At 37.4% G+C, this 22,469-nt stretch overlaps 1 protein-coding gene across 6 annotated transcripts in view; it reads left to right on the forward strand.

Moving 5' to 3' along the window:
• The window catches only part of SGCG (sarcoglycan gamma), a 137,931-nt gene that overhangs the window by 104,665 nt on the left and 10,797 nt on the right, over positions 1 to 22,469 (forward strand). For all 6 annotated transcript variants that reach the window (XM_070048305.2, XM_070048306.2, XM_051849884.3 and 3 more), the window contains 2 exon segments: positions 6,090 to 6,209; positions 16,066 to 16,138. In XM_070048305.2, the coding sequence (XP_069904406.2) occupies positions 6,090 to 6,209; positions 16,066 to 16,138 (193 nt within the window).

The following is a 22,469-nucleotide window of genomic DNA, read 5'->3' on the forward strand; positions in this document are numbered from 1 at the left end:
ATATAATATATAAGCTACAATATCATGGTATATTATATAATATATAATATACACTGTTATATTATATTATAATGTGATAATATGTTATATTATGTATTATATTGTATAGTGTATAATTTATTTATTATATGATATAATGTGATATATATACAATTTATTATATATAATTTATATACTGCATTATACATTGTTTATATGCTATAATATATTGTATATTATGCATTATGTATTATAGTGCATAATTACATTATATATTTATATTATATTATTATATAGTATATATAAAATGCATGATATAATGCTTTATATGATATGACATATAATATAGCTATATGAAGTATATAGTATTATATATGCCATAATATATTATATAATACATATCATATATTATATAATAAACAGTGATATATTTTATATATACTGTGTAATATCTCTAATATAATAATATACATTATAATTATATATACATTATATATACATTATAATTATAAATACATTATAATTCATATATAATATATACATAATACAAATATATGTATGCTATATATTATTTATGATGTATTTTATAATACATATATTATATGCTGTATATTATATAATGCATATGATGTAATATGTTATGTGTATAATACACTATATATATAATGCACTATAATAATATATATGTATTATATTGTATAATTGTATATTATGCATGATATAATGTGATACAGCATAGAATATAATATAGCTAATATATAGTATATAATAGCTAATATATTATATAATATATACTATATTATATATGTTGTACATATAACATATGGTATGTTATATAAAATAATGCATGTGTATTTCATATTATGTACTATACACTGCATTATGTAGTATAATGCTATATATTATGTAATATATAATACCATATAATGTATATTATAGCTATATTATCTGATATTATATAAAATCATATATTTTATGTATGCTATATGTTATATATAATATATTATATACTACATATATTATATGCTGTATATTATGTAATACATATGCTATAATATATTTATGTATATAATATATTATATAGTATAATATAATCATAATGTGGAATTGCATATTAATACATTAATTATATAATATAATAGAGTACATATATAAGTTAATGTATTATATATATTGTATATTGCATATAATATGTGTTGTATATAATATATAATATACTATATATTTTCATATAGTATACATTATATGATATAATACAATAATGTAGAATATATTGCATATATTGTATACAATATATCTATACAGTATATAATAAATAGTATATAAAATTACATATTATGCATATATTCCTATAAGGCCTGTGTTGCAATGACTGGTTATTAGAAAGTGGAAGCTTCCCTCAAACGGTAGAGTTAGAAACATACCAGGGGATTCCAATTCAATCCCATCAAGATGGCATGTACCAATGCCATCTCACTAGTCCCAGTGATCAATTTCTGTTCACAATGGATCATAATGATAGGACTAAGAACCAAAGGGATCACATAAGCAAGAATAGTGTCTGCAAATACTAGCTGATAGAATAAAAAAGGGAGAGAACGATCCAACATGGGAAGTGAGATACACAGCAGACCCATAGAATGGCAGATGTCCTAGACAGCACTCTGGCCTCAGAATCAGCCCTTAAGGCATGCGGATCCAGCTGAAAAGCCCATGAGAGTATTTCAGGCATGGAAAGCCAAGACACTCTGGGGGGGGGGAAAAAAACCTAAATGAAAGATCTCCTCGAGTGAGAACCCAGTGGAAAGAACAGGTCATCAAAGAAGGAGGTACCTTTCTCTGAAGGGAGGAGAGAACTTCCACTTTTCTATGACCATGTCTAAACATGATCAGAGTCGGTGAACTCAGTGGGCTTCCACAGCCTTGGCAGCTCATGACAAGAGCCTAGGTTGATTACTGAGGCCATAAACAAGAGTGTCAATTTGTTAAGTCAACAACAGGAGTCACTGTGCACTTACTCCTCATGTAGGATCTTTGTCTTTAGTGTGCTGTACATTGAGATTTAATGCTATAACTAGTACTCAAACAGTATTTTTCACTTTATGTTTCTGTGTGGGAGCAAACTGTTGAAATCTTTACTTAATGTATGCTAAACTGATCTTCTGTATGTAAAGAGAAACGAAAATGAATCTTGATGTGAATGGAAGGGGAGAGGGAGTGGGAAAGGGGAGAGTTGCGGGTGGGAGGGACATTATGGGGGGGAAGCCATTGTAATCCATAAGCCATACTTTGGAAATTTATATTCATTAAATAAAAGTTTAAAAAAATAAAAATAAAACAACAACAACAACAACAAAAAGTGGAAGCTTCCAGACAGCAGAGAATTAGTTAGAAGTATTTTATACCCTTTTGGAAGCCAACTTAAGTTTCCTCTATGAATATCAAAGGCATTTATAAGAAGTCGTCTAAGTTTCACTTGCTTGGATTCACTGACTTTGCTCAAGGAACTTTCAAGCTTGGTCTTTAACCTTTTCTATTGTATTCTATTCTATTCTATCTTTTTCTAATTAATTTTTAATACAGATAAGGCTCATTAATGTCAGGCTAGTAAAGTACAGCCAAATAGTACAGGTCATGCTGTAAAAGCAGTAGCGTGAACTTAATCATGATTTTTGCTTTCTGTCCAGTACTTTCTCTACAATACTGCATGAGGGGGCTTCAAAAAGCAGAAAAATGGGATTAAAGATAATACAAATTTTCCACAAACTCCTTGAAGTTCCTGGCATTTGCCAAATCATATTATGCATGGACCTTTCATAAAGGATTTTGAAATTTTTAAATTTTATTTTATTTATTTGAAGAGCAGAGAGAAACTGAGAGATATTTGTTGGCCAATACATGCAACAGCCAGGGCTGTGCCAGGCCAAAGCCAGGAGCCTAGAACTCAATCCAGAGGACGTCCCCCATGTGGGTGTCAGGGACCCAACGAACTGAGCCGTCACCTGCTGTCACCCAGGATGTGCACCAGCAGGAAGCTGTATGGAAAGCAAAGCCAGGACTCCCACCCTGGGATGTGAGCATTCCAAGTGGTGGCTTGACCGCTGCACCAAACATCTGCCCCAGGATTCTGTGAGTTCTTTTCAATTATTTTGTATTTATTTGAAAGGCAGACAGGCAGACACAGAGCTATTTCCTGGTTCACTGCCCAGATGCCTGCAATGACCAAGACTAGGCTATGCCAAAACCAAGAGCTGGGAACTCAATCTGCGTCTTCCATGTAGGTGACAGGGACCCAACTATTTGAGCCATCACTGCTACCTCCCTCCCATGGTCTGCAGGAGCAGAAAGCTGGAGCCGGGAGCCAGAGCCAGGATTTGAACCCAGTACTCTGATGCGGGACATCATCTTAAACATTAGGCTAAACACTCATTTCCTAATATTTGTTTTTAAATGTTGTTTTCTTAAATTAATGCTATCATAAGGGTAAAACAACTATTTATTAACAAGGCATATTGTATGTAAGGAAGAATTCAATGATATTTTCACTTAAAAGTCTAAGCCAATTTAATAAACTTAATCAAATTATAAAACCATTAACTTTTGCTACTTTGTTCTGAAGTCTTTCATTACACATGGTATTGTACCACATAGCTCTGTTCTTATTAAAAAGGTAGAATTTCAGTTCTACTTAAAGATCTCTGCTTCAGTGTCCCATGAGGTTATAAAAAGTAGAATACTAATAAAAGTTAAAGGATTCATTACAAATTTAGTAATTATGGGCGTGTTATCATTTGAAGAAGAGTTTCCTTTGATATGAAAATCATATTTAAACGTAAACATTTAGTGTCTATACTCTTTGACTAAACTGGAGATGGACGTCCCCTCCAGGCCTTTGTCCAGGCAGTTCCTTTCACCTGGAGTGCCTCCCTCTGCCCTCATCAGGCAGCTGTGAATTCTTTCTGCAAGGTCAGCCCAGATATTGTCTTCCCCTGATACTGTTCCTGACCCCCAAGGATGGACCATGCATTCCTTATCAGGACTCTTCATGAACGCTGGTCCATGCTTCTTCAACACAGCATTTAATTGGATTACCTGAAACTAAGTCTATGTGTGTCTCTCTTTGATGGACTATGAACCTCAACAAGCTGTGAGCTGTGTGTCACTCATTTATTTAGCCTTGGTTCTTAGCACAGAACCTTGCACATAAAAAGCATTCAATCAACTTGTTTTGCATGTAAGGGATTCACTTTCCTACATGTCTTTTCAGTAAGGATTTATATGGCTTTGATACTTTGATAAGTAAAGTGCAACTAAATCTAGTTGTTGAATATGCCATCAGTATATGAGTATATTAAATAATAGTTGCAGAAAAATATGAAGTCAATTAAATGTAAGTTTAGCGCTTTTCATTTAATAAGGCCTTCTAGAATTATATGACCCTCCAATGAACAGAACAGTGGACTTTTACTGGATACATTATTCTAATTTCTTTTTCTTAATTTTAAAGTCAGGTAACTTCATATCCATCATTATATGTAAACCAGTGGGGCCAGCATTGTGGCACAGCAGGTTAAGCTGCCAGATGAAACACCAGTATCCCATATGAGCGGCAGTTTGAGTCCTGGTTGCTTTGCATCTGAGCTGGTATGCCTGGGAAAGCAGGGGAAGATGGCCCAAGTGCTTGGGCCCCGACAACCACATGGGTGATGTGGATAGAGTTCTAGGCTCCGGGCTTCAGCCTGGCCCAGCCCAGGTCATCACCAACATTTGAGGAGTGAACCAAGAGATGAAACACTCTCACTCTCTCTTGCTCACTCTCGCTCACTCTCTGTCCCTCAGCCTTAGGGAAAAAAGAGAAGAGGTAAACAGTGAACATAAATTTAAAAGGAAAATGCACACAAATATCCAAAAAAAAGCCATGTTTTCTAAAAAAAAATTAACCTAGAAAAAGTGAAAAAAAATGGAAAAAGTGAACTTTATACCTACTTCTCTCAACAAAAATATATATTTATTTATCTATTTTTATAACTGAAGAATCCTTGGAAGGTTTTGAAGTACAAATTAATAAATCTATATGAGAACAGGAATTATTTGGTGACCATGTTTAAAAGTAATTTATACATTAATTGAAAAGCTTTTTAAAATTTCTATCAGGTACCCAGCAATTTTAATGAGTACGATGAGAAACACAAAACTTATAACACATGACCTGTTTCTCAATTACCTCATTTTTACAGCTGAGAAAATAAAACACACTACACATTGGAAAATTCTGGTAGTTATTTAAGCCAATGGTGAAAGCTGTGTTCTAGAGAGCTTGAGTCTCAAAGCTGCCGGGTTAAGTGGACACACAGGGAAGTAAGGCACAAGGGAAGCTGGACGTCACACAAGGATGACTGCCTGGGGTGTGTGTCCGTGTGCATGAGTGGGCGAGCGGGTGAGAAGCCAAGCATGATCTTCCATGCCCCACTGGGCACAGTACCTCCAGGGCCTGGCACACAGTGGGCACACACAATCATGTGCCGAACAGATTTGTGAGTTGGCAGACAATGTGTCTACAGCCCAGGGGGAGAGATTAAACTTAGAGATGAAAGTGAAATAGAAAGAATAATGTCACGAAGCAATCGGAAATTTCTCAGGGGAAGAACAGGAGAGTGTTGCCCAGGCTTTCCCATGTGGTAAGAGGAAAGGGGCTCTTCTGAGACTCAGGGTGTGATTAAGCTTCTGGGTGAACTTGGATCCCTAAAGCAAGCTTTCTGTAATATAGTCTTTCATAAATCTCACATTTCAGAATGCAAATTCCCTAGTGGTTAATAACCAAATGAATACAACTTTGATTATGATTAAAATAAATATATTATTTTGGTAAGTTTTAAATTTATTCATACATATATTTGATTTATATTAGCATATGCTTGACATGATTAATTTCAATACTATTCTAGACTTAGGTTTAAAATGCACGAAGTAGAAATAAATAAAAATATTGGTACAAAATATTAAATATCTAGTTATTTGGTGTTGCTTGATGATATGATGTATAAAATAGAGGTTTAAACACTACTTATAATAAATACTTTACAATAAACTGTTTTATTATAATTCTTCAGGTCCCCAAATGGTAGAAGTTCAGAGTCAGCAATTTCAGATCAACTCCAGAGAGGGCAAGTCCCTGTTTACGGTTGATGAGGAGGAAGTTGTGGTCGGCACGGACAGACTTCGAGTAACTGGTATGTAGTAGCTGTTGAAAAAATTGATTTCTCATGGAGTGCACTTCTGCAAAAACAGATTGTACGTAGCGAGCTTAAGCCACAATATTTCAGGTAGAAAAGAAAAGGTAGCGTGTGTGTTTGGTTTTTCTTAATGGCATTTCTTTGGACATTCTTTGGAACTCTACGAGAAGAATGAAAACCTCACCAATCTTTTCTTCCACCATATTCTTACCCTTTGCTTCTCTCTAGTGAGTGTAACCCAAGGGCTTATCATGTATTCCTATGTCATCTGAACAGTCCGAGAATCTTTTCCAAGCTTCTTCTATTCCATTCTATCAGGTATTTAATGCCCTGTATTTCTAGAAAAACAAAAATTCTTCTTGAACTGAAGTTTGAATAGGGTTCTCGCAAGACTTACTGGGGAGTACTAAAAAGAAGAAATTTAAAGAAAAAAATTTGAAACACATTTTGAATTTGCTGGCTGAGTTTCTATAAAGAACAGGAGACACAAGCAATCAGATACTGGTTGGATCAATTTACTTCACTTTTCTGAACATCAATAGCAACACTAGTCTCTCACGCAATATTACCAACACTCCCAAATGAAAAGGAAGCAATGTTTCCTGACCTAGAAGGGAAATACAATCCTAACACATGATTTTATGCAATGTTTAGTTCCTGACCAAACAAAGTATAAAAAATCATAATCAAGTAAGTGCTGCATAGTCTAAAGCAGTAGTGATCCTGGTTCTTACTGAAATACTCATACAGGGCACTAGGAAATCTAATGAGAGGAAATTGACTATGGTCTAATTAATAAGGGACTAAGTAGCCCAAGTGCTGTTGCCATTAGAAATGCACTGATCAGCTGTTTTCTGACTGGAGGGTGCTAAAAGAGGAAGAAGGTTCCTGCTGTGCCAGAAACCCCTTAAAAAAAAGCAAAATTTTGCAGAGCTGCAGATCAAGTGCCTGAGAAAGAAGTCTGCCCAAAAAGATGCTTTGAAAGGCCAGGAGGAAACTTATCTATGAAAAAGCTGAGCACTACCGCAAGGAACACAGGCAGATGCAGGAACTGAAATTCAGATGGCAAGGATGGCGAGAGAAGCTGGCAACCTCCATGTGCCTGCAGAACCCAAACTGGCCTTTGCCATCAGGATCAGAGATATCAGTGGTATGAGCCCCAAAGTCCAGAAAGTGCTGCAAGTTCTTGGCCTTGACCAGCTCTTCGCTGGCACCTGTGTGAAACTCAACAATGCTAAAAGTTACATTTACCAAAATACTACTATAGTTGCTGAAATTCCATGTCTCAGCTTTGTAAATGACTGCATAAATGTGTTATTTTTCTTTCCCACTCTATTTTTTGTTTTTTTTTTACATCTTTTGCCCGTGTTTAAGTGAGCTATTAGTAACTCCATTACATATTGTGAATGTTATGATGGAATAAAGATGTTTATGTCCACAGATGTAGGTTATTCTGGAGCATCATAAGCACTCATAGTGTAATTATTGAGCAAAAACTTGGACTAGCTGATCTTCTGTCTATAAACATAAATAAAAATGAATCTTAATAAAGAATGGGATGGGAGAGGGAGTAGGAGATGGGATGGCTTGCGAGTGGGAGGGTGGTTATGGGGGGAAGAACGGCTATAATCCTAAAGCTGTACTTTCAAAATTTGTATTTATTAAATAAAGCTCTTCTATAAAAAAACCTTGAACTAGAAAGTGGGCATTTTATAAATAACATTCATGCTTTTTATTTATGTATCATCTAACCTTAGCTAGTGAACTGGAAATTTTGAAGTACCAAGTGTAACATGTAATACATATAATGAAAGAATTTTTGTGGTCCTTCATTGATTATGATGTTGCTCAAATGCAACATGAAGAGTGAAAATTTACCAGACAAATACATTTAGGAATTTCTTTACAGTCTTTGTTCCCGGGCTTCAAAGCTATTTCCCGGGTTAGTAAGTTTCTTTAGGGTAAATGAACTCTGCAAAGTCATGTTAAATGCTTATAAGTGTGCCATGTTTTGTCAGAAATTTATTGACTGCACTGTTGGACCTGTGTAAATAAATAGTACATAAATCTCTCAAGTGGAGCCAAATGGAAAAAAATGAAAAATGCGCTGTTCATTGGTACAATTAGAAATCCATCTCACATGTAGTAAGTCAATTGAAAATAGATCCCAGTTAAAAATAAGAGTGGGAATGAGAGAGGGAGGAGCTGTACAGATGGGCACACATTCCCACAGACTTACCCCTAAGGGTGAAGCTAAAACTTGCCAGGGGACTCCAAATCCCATTTATCTGGGTGGCACTAATCCCATCTTATGTGATAAAGTGATCATATTAAGTATGGAATTGATCATGTATATAGGGCCATAAGTAAAAGGGATCACATGAATAAGACCAAGAGTCTGGTAATAACAATAGATAGAATTACAAAGGAGAGAAAGTTTCAACATGAGAAGCAGTCCACAGAGTAGACTCATAGAATGACAAGTGCTCTAAACAGCACTCTGACCTCAGAATCAGCCCCTAAGGCATTCAGATCTGACTGAAAATACCATGAGAGCATTTCAGGCATGGAAAGCCAAGACATAGTGGTAAAAACGGTTCTGCATGAAAGATCTATGTGAGTGAGACTCCAGTGGAAAGAAGGGGCCATCAAAGAAGGATGTACTTTTCTCTGGAGGAGAGAACTTCTACTTTGCATATTGCCCTGTCTAAAAACAGATGGAGTTTGTAGACTCAAAAGGCTTCCATAGCGTTGGCAGCTCATGTCAAGAGTCTCAGGTGATTACTGACGTCATAAGTAAGAGTGTCAGTTGTTAAATCAACAACAGGAGTCACTGTGCACTTGCTCCCCATGTTAATGAGGTGTACTATGGGAATTAACAGTAAAACTTGTCTTCAAACTGTACTTTATATTTTGTGTGTCTGTGTGGGTGAAAATAGTTGAACTCTCTACTTAGTATAGAGTTGTCATTCTGTATATAAAGTCAATTAAAAATGAATCTTAATGGAAAATGGAATGAGAGGGAATAGGGAGTGGGATGGGAAGGGGGGTGGGAGGGCAGGAATGAGGGGGAGGAAACACTATATCCCTAAAAGCTGTACATATGAAATTTGTATTCATTAAATAAAAGAAAAAAAAGAAAAGAAATCCATCTCACAACAGTTCAACTTAAGATTTTTCAACTTTTGAATTCAGAACAAATTATACTCAGTGTTGAATTTGGCTCATTCCAGGCAAGAGCTGTGCAGCCCAATCCTCTTTGGGATGCTAGGTGGTAGCAGTGGCCACAGCTCCCACCCAGCCTTGCAGGCCTAGGGAAACACAGCTGATGCTCTGTGGTGCACTGTGCAGCAGAGCTGGGGTGTGCAATAGGGTAGATGTGTAGATGGATTCCATGTGTTTTACACTACAGTAGTCTTTTGTGATGAGTTTATTGGGATGCTTTAGTTTGAACATGATGTGGTTGCCCAATTAACACAGATATTTAAAACCCAAAGGCTTATGTTAATGGAGCTGGCATGAGGAAAACTTAATCCAACTGTGGTGTCTGAAGGTGGAGCCTTTGAGAAGTAACTGGAGTGGATTAAGTTGCTAGAGAGGAGTCCTATGGTTGGATGAGCACACTCTTTGACCCACTATTTCTTGGCTCACTGTGGGATAGTTTCTCTGCACACAGTCTGCCATCCACCACCTTCATCAGACACCAGAGGCCACCCGATATTGGACTGTGAGCCTCCAAAACGGTGAGCTGAAATAAACCTCCTTCCTTCATAAGCGGATCCTCTCAGGTGCTTGTTATAGTGGTGTAGTGACACAACCCCACTGTAATTGGAGAAGCTTCTGTATTGAGAGTGTGGGCTTTAGATATCTCGATTGTATTCCTACCTCAACAGGTACTAGCTGCATGAGCTCAAGCACGTAACTCAGTCTTCTTGACTATTTCCTCACTTCTAAAAATGGGATGAGAATGTCTACTGTACTCTCGCTTAAGTGTTAATGTCTGCAAAGGACTGCACAACTCCTAATAGAATATTATTGCACTGTAGGGCCATACACTCTGTAAGGAAAAAGTCTGAGCAACGGCTAAGATTGCCTCATGCCTAACCCATCCTTCAGGAAATCAGAAACCATGAGCTTTTCTGTAGCCCAGGCTTCCTTCTAGGCCATGATGTTGCTATTAGAGAACCAGGTGAGAAAAACTGATAAGCAGCTATGTTGGTAACTTGCACAGGTACATCTGAATCAGCTAGAGGACTTGTTTAAAATATCTGGACTTGATGGTAGCATTAGTCCTAGAGGGAAGTAAATTCCTCCAAATTAGTGTCTGACATGTAGAGACTGGCCAGCAGATTCCCTGGTGGCAGGCATCCAGGGAGAGACTTATATGATATTTGTTCCTGGGCAATGGCTTACTGTCTAGGTAATGACAGTATTTGTTGCTGAGTGATGGCATTTTTCTCTGGGGAATAGAGAAGCCTTGAGCAGGAGACTATATTTGTATAGCAATAAGCAGCAAAAGCTCACACTTTACATACTGAAGTTGACGATACCTGGAGAAAAGTGGGTAAGGTAAGTGAGTTATTGGGTGTGAGCTCTCTATTTCCCAGGACAGAAGTCCAGGCTAGAGACACAAACATGGGCATCATCATCCAGCTAAGCTCTGAAAAATGCCAACATTAGAGGCTAAGAAAAGACCAGAGGAGAGTGGGAAGGCACAGAAACGTGGCGAGAGGAATAACACGATAGCCATTCTGCTGCAGGAGAAACTGAGTTCCCATGGCTTGGATCCAGATGACAGGAAGGAAATTCACCATAATGGAGCCCATTGCTCCGTATATGAGAGCATGTTCACTGGAGTATTAAAAGCAAAAACAGTTCAAAGTGCTTACAGACTGCGCAGAATGGGAGGCAGGAGAAACACGATGTGCAAGTTTGGCAAGGATGGGAAGCGAAGCAACGGAATTGTTTTGCACCACTTGAAAAGCCCCTCTCAGTCCACAAATGCTCAGTGAATAAGTGGAATTAGCCTTATAGTTACCAGTACAGATAGAAAAGCCTAACATGTACTTGGGTATATATTGCTCGAATTTATCCATGAATTCTTCAACTACTCTTTCCACCATTTCAATCCATGTTGTACCACAGCTCCTCACATGAGTATCATTCATCATTAAATGTTCTGGGGTCCAGAACAGCAGGGCGTTGTCCAAATACTACTACTTCAGAGCAGATACGGCCAGAGCAGATACGTTGTCTAATTCAGTGATATGTACTATAAACCAGGAGAATAAAAGTGAACACTAGAAGACTATTTTCCTTTTTTTTCCTCCTTTTTGGCTATACTTACTTGTATAAATAATGCATACTAAAAAGGGTTATTTTAATGCATGATTTACATAATGATATGATATAATATAACTTTCTTTCCCTGCCTAAAACTTAGATTAAACAAATGCAAATAATGCGTTCTATTTTCACACACACACAAAGTGTTAAACCGATGACTTTGTCATATAATCTTGGTTGGAAATACTTAAATATGAGTGCCAACATGAAAGGGAAAAAAAGTACATTGAAAATCAGCAACTATTTACAAAGAGTCATTTTATGAAACCATTTAGGGAAAAAATTTTTAATTATATAGGTTCCAAGGAGTATTTACTTTGGAGTTGAATATTAATGATATAATCAAGATCATATAATTTGAGTACTTAGAATTGCAATGATAGAAAAACTGCTGTGGCACCACGGCTCAATAGGCTAATCCTCCGCCTTGCGGCGCCGGCACACCGGGTTCTGGTCCCGGTCGGGGCACCAGATTCTGTCCCGGTTGCCCCTCTTCCAGACCAGCTCTCTGCTGTGGCCCGGGAGTGCAGTGGAGGATGGCCCAAGTACTTGGGCCCTGCACCCCATGGGAGACCAGGAGAAGCAGCTGGCTCCTGCCTTCAGATCAGCGCGGTGCACTGGCTGCAGCGCGCCAGCCGTGGCGGCCATTGGAGGGTGAACCAACGGCAAAAGGAAGACCTTTCTCCCTGTCTCTCTCTCACTATCCACTCTGCCTGTCAAAAAAAAAAAAAAAAAAAAAAAAAAAAAAAAAAAAAAAAAACAGTTTATATCTGCCAAAAGTGCAGTACTATCATCACATGCCAATGTAATATCACTAATTATGCTCATCTTAGAAGATAATTGTCATGAACTTAGACTTGAGTTGTGTTTGCCTATTAAATAGTGCCACTGACAGTGTGGATGATTTCAGGTCTTAGAGGAAAAAGAATGAAACTGTGCTCAAATTAAAAATGCTGGGGTGAACGTTCAGTACAGCAGTTAAATGCCCCTTGGGGTGCCTGCATCCCATATGCCAGTACCCAGCTTTTGAGTCCTGACTCGGCTTCCTGCTAATACATACCCTGGGACACAGCAGTTGATGGCTCAAGTGTTGGGTCACGGCCATCCACAGAGAAGACGGATTGAGCTCCTAGCTCCTGGCTTTGGTCTAGCCCAGTCTTGGCTAATGGGGGCATTTGGGGAGTAAATCAGCAAATGGGAGAGTCAGTCAGTCTCTCTCTCTCTCTGCCTTTCAAATAAATAAAACCTCTTTTTAAAAATGGCATATGCAACTACACTACATTGCCTTTTCTAGCTTGATTTTTTAAAAGGATATGATATATGCTTATAGAGAACAGAATTGTTTAAACTTTTTTCTAGTATTATATCTTTTGTATAGAACCAGAAAAAATAATTACATTAAATTTTATGATCCACATTTCTTTTGTTTCATTTGGCTTAGTCATGGAAAGAAACCATTGTTGTTTGATGATATGTAAAGACCCTTCTCAGTTTCTCACAGCACAGCACCACTCAAGCAGTGCTATTTGAAACACGGTAGATCTATTTGTGTAAAATTACATTGAGCATATCTTCACTTGTCTTAGTTAATCACTTCAAGTGGATTTTTTTCTTTTTTAAATTTTTTTATTTATTTGAAAGGTGGAATTACAAACAGAGAGAGGAAGGGACAGATCTTCCATTTGCTGGGTCACTCCCCAAAAGACCACAACAGCCAGAGCTGCGCCAATTCAAAGCCAGGAATCAAGAGCTTCTTCCAGGTCTCCCGCACAGGTGCAGCGGTCCAAGGACTTGGGCCATCTTCCACTGCTTTCCCAGGCCATTAGCAGGAGGAGCAGCCAGGACTCAAACCCGCGCCCATTTAGGATGCTGGCGCCACAGGTGGAGGCTTAGCCCACTTCACCAGAGCCCCCACCCATAGGATTTTTCTTTACTTTCCTTTGATATTTTACAAATCAGGAGAAGGAAGGAGGAAAGAAAAGAATGCAGGGCATACAAGTATTGCACACATTTTCCACTCTAGGCCAAATAGGAATGTCATCTGTGCTTCTAGCAAACCAGAAATTATTCTATCATATTTGGTTGGCACACTTTATTGTGGAAACACCAATGTTTATAGCCTTACTTAATGTAATACTCCCTTTTAGCAAATAAGTTTGCTTACATGGCACTTACAGGTAGTGTGACCCATTCCAGAATCTGTTTCTCATATGAATATTACTTACATGAATGATGATAAGAATTTTCATGACATGTTAACCTTCATTTATATGTCTTCATTTATTTTAGCTGGTCATAGCGTTTATGTAAATCATGCTACTAAACCTGGTTGTAGTTTTAAAAGTTCACTTTGTACTGATATAAGTCTCTTATGTACCACAAGCTATGATTTCTTGAATGAGGATGTCAGTATGGGTTTTTGTCATAGCTTCGTGTTTAAAGAAATCCACGATGGCGGGAATGGAGCTAACAGAGCTGGTAATTTGTATGGATGATGTGAGGGTATTGTGACTTGTCTACTCAATGTGGGATGCTGAGAAGACTTTTGTCCAGAATGGTGGTTTCTTAACCTAGTGTCTGGGAACTTTCACTCAAACAATTATTTTTCCTATATCTAACATCAAAACTAGTACAAGCACAGATTAAAAGATGAAAAATTTATTTCCTAAAAAGGAAAGTCTACACAATGTGAAGAGGAGTCCTGAGATCCTTATGGAACCAAGATAAAGAAAAACAAATTATTTGTAAGATGTAACCACAGTCCTAGAACAGGAGAGTGCCTAAACAAGATTATCAGGCCAAAGCCAAAGCGGTCCTAAGCCAGAGTCAGAGCCTACAGCAGAGTTAGGACCATGCCAGAAACACAGCACCTGGCTAAATCATAATGGGTATATGTGGACAAGAAACAGTCTGAGCGCAATGCAAATGATAAACCTGTATTTCCATGCTGAATCCATTACGTTTCCAGTGGATCGGATTGCTTTCTTTGTGCCCATGCACATTACATTTTGATGCCCATGAGGTAATGCTGTCCTTGAAATCCTTGTCCACAAACTCCCTATGCTCATGTTTGTCTGCTCATTTTTTTTTTTTTTTTTTGACAGGCAGAGTGGACAGTGAGAGAGAGAGAGACAGAGAGAAAGGTCTTCTTTTCCGTTGGTTAACCCCCACAATGGCCGCTGCGGCCAGTGCACAGCGCTGATCTGATGGCAGGAGCCAGGTGCTTCTCCTGGTCTTCCATGCAGGTGCAGGGCCCAAGGCCCTGGGCCATCCTGCACTGCCTTCCCGGGCCACAGCAGAGAGCTGGACAGGAAGAGGAGCAACCGGGACAGAATCTGGTGCCCTGACCGGGACTAGAACCCGGGGTGCCGGCGCCTAGTGAGCCGCAGCGCTGGCCTGTCTGCTCATTTTAAAGTCCAGGCCCACTGCATTTTACTGTACAGTCCTCCGGCGGTAAAGTAACTCTTACCTGCTGACAACTCCACAATAATGGAGCTGCGCTTTTCTCCCGGCACACTGCTTTCTGTCTTGTGTCTTGTTTGTTAACAGCATATAAGAAATCTTATAAAAGTCTGGACTCTGAATTCAAGGTACCCTAGGCAAGTTAACTAACCTTCCTGCTCGTCAGTTTCCTCGTCAGTAAATGGGATGATAGTGCCTCCAGCACAGGCACCTGGGTATTAAGCAAGTTAGGATGGAACAAACCGCTGGCGCTTGCCCCTGACACTGGGCCTTGCATGTAATTAAGTTCCCAGACTATTGAGACTAGGAACATTCTGCTTCCTAGAAATATTTAAATATTTAAAGTTTTTGTTTTTCTGTGTGTTTTAGAAATAAATAGCACAAGGCACAAGTTACACACATAAAACTTAGAACTTACTATTACCTAAAAAGTATGTAGACATATGCAAAGTTCAACAGGAATGTTTGAACTTGAGGGCTAATGTTGCTCTCTAGTTTTAAAAATAAGTCTTCTGCTTTGTAATTGCTTTGAAAATCATATTTTGTTGATTGAATATTGTGATAGCCTCAGAAAAGGGAAGGAATTGTGCTGATTTTTTCCCTGTAATTAAACATGTTCACAAATTCGGCAACAAAGTACAAAATCGACTCGTGCTTTAATGCAGTCAACCCATATCCATGGGTTCTACATAAATGAATTCAACCATGGAACAAAAGTATTTGAAAAATTGCCATGTCCACTGAATACGTGCAAACCTCTTTTCTTGCCTTTATTCCTTAAATGATAACCATTTGCCCAGCATTTACCCTGTGTTTGGTACTGTAAGTTATCTGGAGATAATTTAAAGCATACAGGATGATATGCATATGCTATAGGCAAATACTATTCCATTTTGTACAAGGGACTTGGGCATCCATGGACTTTGATATCCACAGGGCTGCTGGAACCAACCCCCCACAGATACTGGGAGATGACTGTCTAGACTAAGAGTTTAATGTGTTTGATGCCATCTGCAGTACTGATGTATGCTTCATTTTCCTTTAGGACCTGAAGGAGCTCTTTTTGAACACTCAGTGGAGACACCTCTGGTCACAGCTGATCCATTTCAAGACCTCAGGTATTAATTTTTGTTAAAATATAAACAAAAATTTTATAAACAAAGCCTCCTAGAGAAGACAACTGAATATATGCTGAAATAATATGTTTGCAATCAGTACCAGATTTCTTCTTACTCAATTGATCATCTATTTTCATGACATTCTACTGAGAAAAGTCTTCATGTATTAAAATCTATAGGGGGTGCAGAAGTCCCAGGGAATCTGTAGTCTTGCTGTCTCTGAGTCCCATACCCCTTTGCTCTCTATATCCCTGTGCTTCCTTGCAGGCTCTGGGCCATACCAGCAGCCTACTTCTGCCTCCAGTTTGTTCCTCTCCAATCTGCCCTTCACACCTGTGCTAGTGACTTTGCCAACTGCCAGTTATTTAAAACTCTATGTTGATCATTAGCCACAAAGGCCCCCTCCACATGCTCGTGGCCTTTCATGGCCCCCACCCTCACCGGCCTCCCAGGCATGAGAGGCTGTCATATCTTCCCACCCCATATCTTACACAAGATGTTGCATCCGACTGCAGTGCCCCTCTTGGTATACCAGCCATCTCTACACTGTCTACAAACAAGTTCATACCTTTGTACCATTTAGGGGAAGTGAATGGTGCCTGAAATGTGCAAAAGGCATTCTTGACATGTCAATTTAGTTTAAAATTTTAAAAATAAATGCACTATTAGTAGAAAACAGAATATTTCAATATCAAATACATAAGGAACTCATATCTTCAATAATGTTAGAAATCTTTGGTATACCTCTTTTTATCCATTGTAGCAAACAGCATAAAATTCACCATCTTAACCATCTTCAGCACACAGTTCAGCAGTGTTAAGTACATTCACATTGTTTTACAATCATTCCCTCTGTCCTCCATCTCCAGAACTCTTCACTTAGCAAAACTGAAACTCTATACCCATTAAACTTTTCTTTCTTCCCTCCTGCCCACCCCTGGTAATTGCCATTCTGACTCCACATCTATGAATTTAACTACAGTGAGCACCACATGTAAATGGGCCCGTGACGTGGTTATTCTGTTGTAACTGGTACACTTCACTTAGCATAATGTCCTCAACCTTTGGTATATCTCTACACAATATCCTCGATATACAAATCTCCTAATTCCATATGTAAAATTTTTATAGTCTGCATACTTTTGTGTATTTCAATTTGTCCCTAGACAACTGAAGGTCATTTAGTGCTATAACTGTTTACTATAATAATATATTTTCTTCTATCAAAACCAAATAATATTTTTAAACAAATGGCCTTAAAGTCCAAGATATCACTTAAAATCACATTTAAAATTTGAAATTGAAGTATATGCTGGGCAATTAATGTTTTATAATAAGTAATATATAATAAGGAAAACAAAACATAGTTGGAATCTCATTTTAATACCGACAAGCCTGGTGTCCTTGGCCAAATTAACCCTTTGAGACTAATTTTTCTCATATTAAAATACTAATAGTAACCCCTTCCTCAGAGTATTCTAGGAAAGATTTAATAAGAAATATTTAAAGTAGTTTGTAAACTGAAAAATCAAATACAAATAATAATCTTTATTATTGTTTCTGTACTAAGTAGATAGTCACACTAAATAGGAGTTAGGAAATTTATCATTTCTCTTATCTTTTATAGCTAATTAAATATTAAAAGAAAACAGGAATTTAATTCATCTCACCCACTTAGAGAACATTTGCATCATAAAAATAAATTGTGGCTATAGTCAAGTTATAACAATGTTCATTAATTTTGATAGAGGATTACAAGAGCAGTATTAAAGAATTATTATAGCTAGAGAAGAAGAACATTTTACTCCCCTAAGATAGAAAAATGATCCAATAACTTTTAAAAATAATCCCACTAAAGCCATTTTGAAATGATAAAATAATATAAATTGTATAGATGTCAAGCCACTTTATAAAGTGAACATCAAAATTTTAAAATATATAGAGCTTAAAATTAAATAATTCATCTTATGTTGCCTTATGAGGGCATAAATCTGCTCTCTCATACTGCAGGCTCTTGATGAAGAAGAAATTGCAAGAGTATTTCCTTTCTTCTAAAATGTACACAAGGAGGTTTAGATACCCCAAATGTTTTCACCAAAGAGATTAAGCAAATAATGAAACTGTGAATTATTTCAGGGACAAAGTAAGGATGGAAGATTTGAAATCACATTTATTGAAGGTCTTTGATTGCCAGGAACTGTGTTGCTTTCATATAAATTTTCTCATTTAATCATCTAGACAGCATTAAATGTAAACAATTTTATCATTTTACGAAGGAGGAAAATGAGATCTGGATAATATCAGGTTTTACATTACAAAGCTAAAAGTGTAGCTGACTCATAATTCAAATTCAAAGTCCATGTACATTCTATGCACTGTCCCCACTTTCTTTTTAATTTTACTAATATAATGAGAACAAATTTCATATACTTCATAGGTACAATTCTAAGCATACAACCATATTTCTCTCACTCTTCTCATATCTCCCTCAATCCTCCTCCTTTCTTCCTTTCTTCTTTTTTTAAATTTTTTTAAAGATATATTTATTGACTTGAAAGGTAGAGTTACAGAGACAGAGAGACAGAAAGAAACAGAGAGAGATCTTCCATCACTGGTTCACTCCCCAAATGTCCACAACAGCCAGAGCTGGGCCAATCCAAAGCCAGGAGTCTTCTTCCAGGTTTCCTACATGAGTGCAGGGGCCCAAGCACTTGGGCCATCTTCACTGCTTTCCCACACGCATTAGCAGAGAGCTGGATTGGAAGTAGAGCAGCCAGAACTCGTATTGGCATCCATAAAGGATGCCAGCACTGCAAGCTTTCCCTGCTACACAACAGCATCAGCCCCCTTTTTTCTTTAATTTTTGCAAAAACATAATTTCATTCCACTTAGGCTTAATGCACCACTAGACATAATATTCAACAAGTAAAAAGTAGAAAGACACAGTTCCACAGGAGTGTAAACAGGGCTAAAAACAGCAATCAAATCACAAGATGTCCATTTCATTCCTATACATTTTTATATTCAACATTAATTTCTTTGATACTACAAATCAAAGAAACACATGGTACTTGTCTTTGGGGGACCAAAGTGCAGTGGTTTACAGTTGCATCCATTTTTTGCAAAAGACAGAATTTCTTTTTTATGACTGAGTAGCATTCTGTAGTTTATAAATACCACTTTTTTAATCCATTCATCAGTTGATGGACATCTGGGTTGATTCTATAGCTTAGTTATTGTGAATTGAACTGCAATAAACACGGTATCCCTATTAATACTTAAGTGAATTTTTGAGTGATATAGTCTTTTATTTGCTATCAGATTTTATGAATTGATTACATGATAGTCATACTTGCTTCCACAACTTCTTATCATAAATTATTTTCACTTTTAATTCCTGGGTCCAGTAGTGTTACCATTCCTGGCCCAAGGAAAGTGAAAAGTATTCTAGAATATCCTGACTAACCCAAGAAAGTATGTAATAAAGATCTTGGGAGATAAAGATCACATTACATTTATAAATATATCCATGAAACATATGTTTATCAGAACTTGAACTTTGATAGAGAAAGGAGATGGTTATTATTTTCTTTAAGGCAAAAATAAATAACTTATACGAAAGCTATATTTGCATAACCTATTTCAAAATTAGTCACCAAAAAAAAAAAGTATGAACTTTGATATACCACCTTCAAGCTTCATTCATACATGGTGTAATTCATTCTTTAAAAAAAAAAGTTACACTACAGTCTATGAAAATTGCTAGTATATGGTGTTAAAGTCATGGTCTTGACCTTATTGAATTTACAGTTCATTAGGAAAAAATGTGCAGACAAACTAGACTGATATAATTAATGACTAGGATGCAAATATAAATTACAGTCGGGGTATAAGAATGAGCATAAAAATCTTCCCAGGATAATCTGAGATGATATCCCAGTATTTGAATCCTGTGCAACCCCATGAGGATGTAGCATTGATTAAGTAATTTATTGTTTGCAAATTTCTGGGAATGATGCCTAGCACACAGTCTGTAATACATGTATGTCTTCATTTGATAAGCAAAATGAACAAACATGGAAACATTAGCTCCTGTTGCAAACATTTATAAATACTGGGACTTACTTAGTAAGAGCTTAGAAATTCTAAGTTCAACTAGAAACCAAGAAAGAGTAGTTCCCAGATTCTCTAACAAAGAGGAAGCTCAGAGTCAGAGCAGAGAACCATCACTAACCCAGGGTACTCAGAGAGAATCAGGATCCCATTGAGGCTAAGACTTTAATGCTTATATGGTGACTCAAGATTTCAAGCTATACCCCAGTGTGCATGTTTAAATACTAATCCTGGCCTCCCATGGAATAAGTACTTAAAGCAGTGTGGCCAGCAGCTCAAGGATGTTATAAGAAAGTTGCTGTCTTTAGGCATGTGTTATAAAACACCAATAAGAAATCATAAACTATAAACACTTGCCTGGCCAATAATTGGATGACCACATCCATTACACCCCATTTCATAGGAACTCCAAATTGGAAAATTAGCATAAAACATCACCAAAGACTGAAATCCACAGGACAATTTAAAAAAAGAGAAACTCCATTGAAGAAATTATCCCATTGCCAATGACACAAAGAGATATATGTGAATAACCCCTACTGAAGATAAGTTTGCTAAACAAAGAAAAAGACAAATGAATAAGAAATTGAATTACCGTGGTGTTACAGTTTGAACAGGATTTGGCTCCCTAAAGCCATGCGGAAATTTAAATCCCAAAGTCTGATGTTAATGGTTAATAAACCAATGTTAACCGCTGATGGATTAAGAGTGAAAGCTTGATGGATTATGTCTGAAGGTGGAGCCTTGAGAAGTGATTGGATTGAATTAGGTTGCTAGGGTATGGGCCCCATGATTAAGTCATAATGGCTTTATAGAAACACAGGGACACAGAGGAAGAGCATGCCCCCTGTCTCTCTACTTCCTGCTCACCATGCGATCACAGTTTGCCATCTTCTGGCTTCACCTAAACAGGGGCAGGGCTGCCTGATCTTGAACTGTGAACCTCCAAAACCATGAGCCTAAATAAGCCTTCTCCTTCCTCAGTAGCTCCTATCAGATATTTGCTGTAGTAATGAAAAGCTGATTCATACACGTGAGTAAGAACCAGAAGCAGCCACAAGTAACCCCCAAAACTGTAAGTAGTAGAGCAAAGTGAAGAGACTTTAAAGTATTATGCTCAAAAAAGAAAAAAAAATAATAAAAATGGAAGAGCATATGAAAACTAGCAAATATGGAAAATCACACATCATAAATTATAGAAATAAGACATCAAATCATTGAAATAAAATCAGTAGGAGCCCAGCCTTGTGGCGTAGCAGGTAAAGCCACCACCTGCATGGCTGGCATCCCATATGGGCACTGGTTCACGTTCCGGCTGCCCCACTTCCAATCCAGCCTACTGCTAATGTGCCTGGGAAAGCAGTGGAAGATGGCCCAAGTGCTTGGGCCCTGCACCCACATGGGAGACCAGGAAGATGCTCGTGGCTCCTGGCTTCAGATCGGTGCAGTGGCAGGCGTTGCGGCCTTCTGGGAGTGAACCAGCAGATGTCAGTTCTCTTCTTTCTCTCCCTATGTCTCTAACTCTGCCGTTCAAAAATAAAATATTTTTTAAAAAATAAATAAAATCAGTAGAACCCAGAACTTCGTTTCTGATATCCTTCTCAAGCACCTGATTCTAGGGCTGGAGCAGGGACTGTAGATGAGCCTGGAGCAGTGTGTGGTGCCAGACAGAAGGCAAACACTCAAAGAAGAAAAAAAAAACAATGGAGAAATGTCAAAGGGACACAAGAGCCAACTGGAGGACCTCCCAATGCTAACTCTATTAGTTTTAGATTATGTTATTGGCATTAATGTTTTTAATTTAATTGCATGAAAAATAGACTATATAATTTCCAGAGTAAATAGTAAAGTTAATCAAAAGGATACATGAAAAAATACTTAGCAAATACAAAGTAAGTTTAACTGCCAATAATCATTCTCATTCTAAATAGGTTAAAGACGTCTTTAAAGATGAATTCTCCCACTGATTTTTTTTAAATCCAAATTATTGTTGCTTATGAGAAAATCACCAAAAATCAAAATCACATGTAACTGTGTATTAATGATGGGAAAATATATTCTAGGGAAATGCCATCCAAAAAGAAGAAGTTATAGCAAACAAAATGGAAATTAAGAAAAAATGGCATTAAGAAGGATCAGTAGAAATACTATTTAATGATGAAAGGAAATATTTACCAAGTCAAATTAACATTGATTATTGATTATCTTTCATGGCTTT

The sequence above is a fragment of the Oryctolagus cuniculus genome, chromosome 9, assembly GCF_051225735.1.
Source record: "Oryctolagus cuniculus isolate XC-2025 breed Fujian yellow rabbit chromosome 9, ASM5122573v1, whole genome shotgun sequence".
Classification (NCBI taxonomy): Eukaryota; Metazoa; Chordata; class Mammalia; order Lagomorpha; family Leporidae; genus Oryctolagus; species Oryctolagus cuniculus.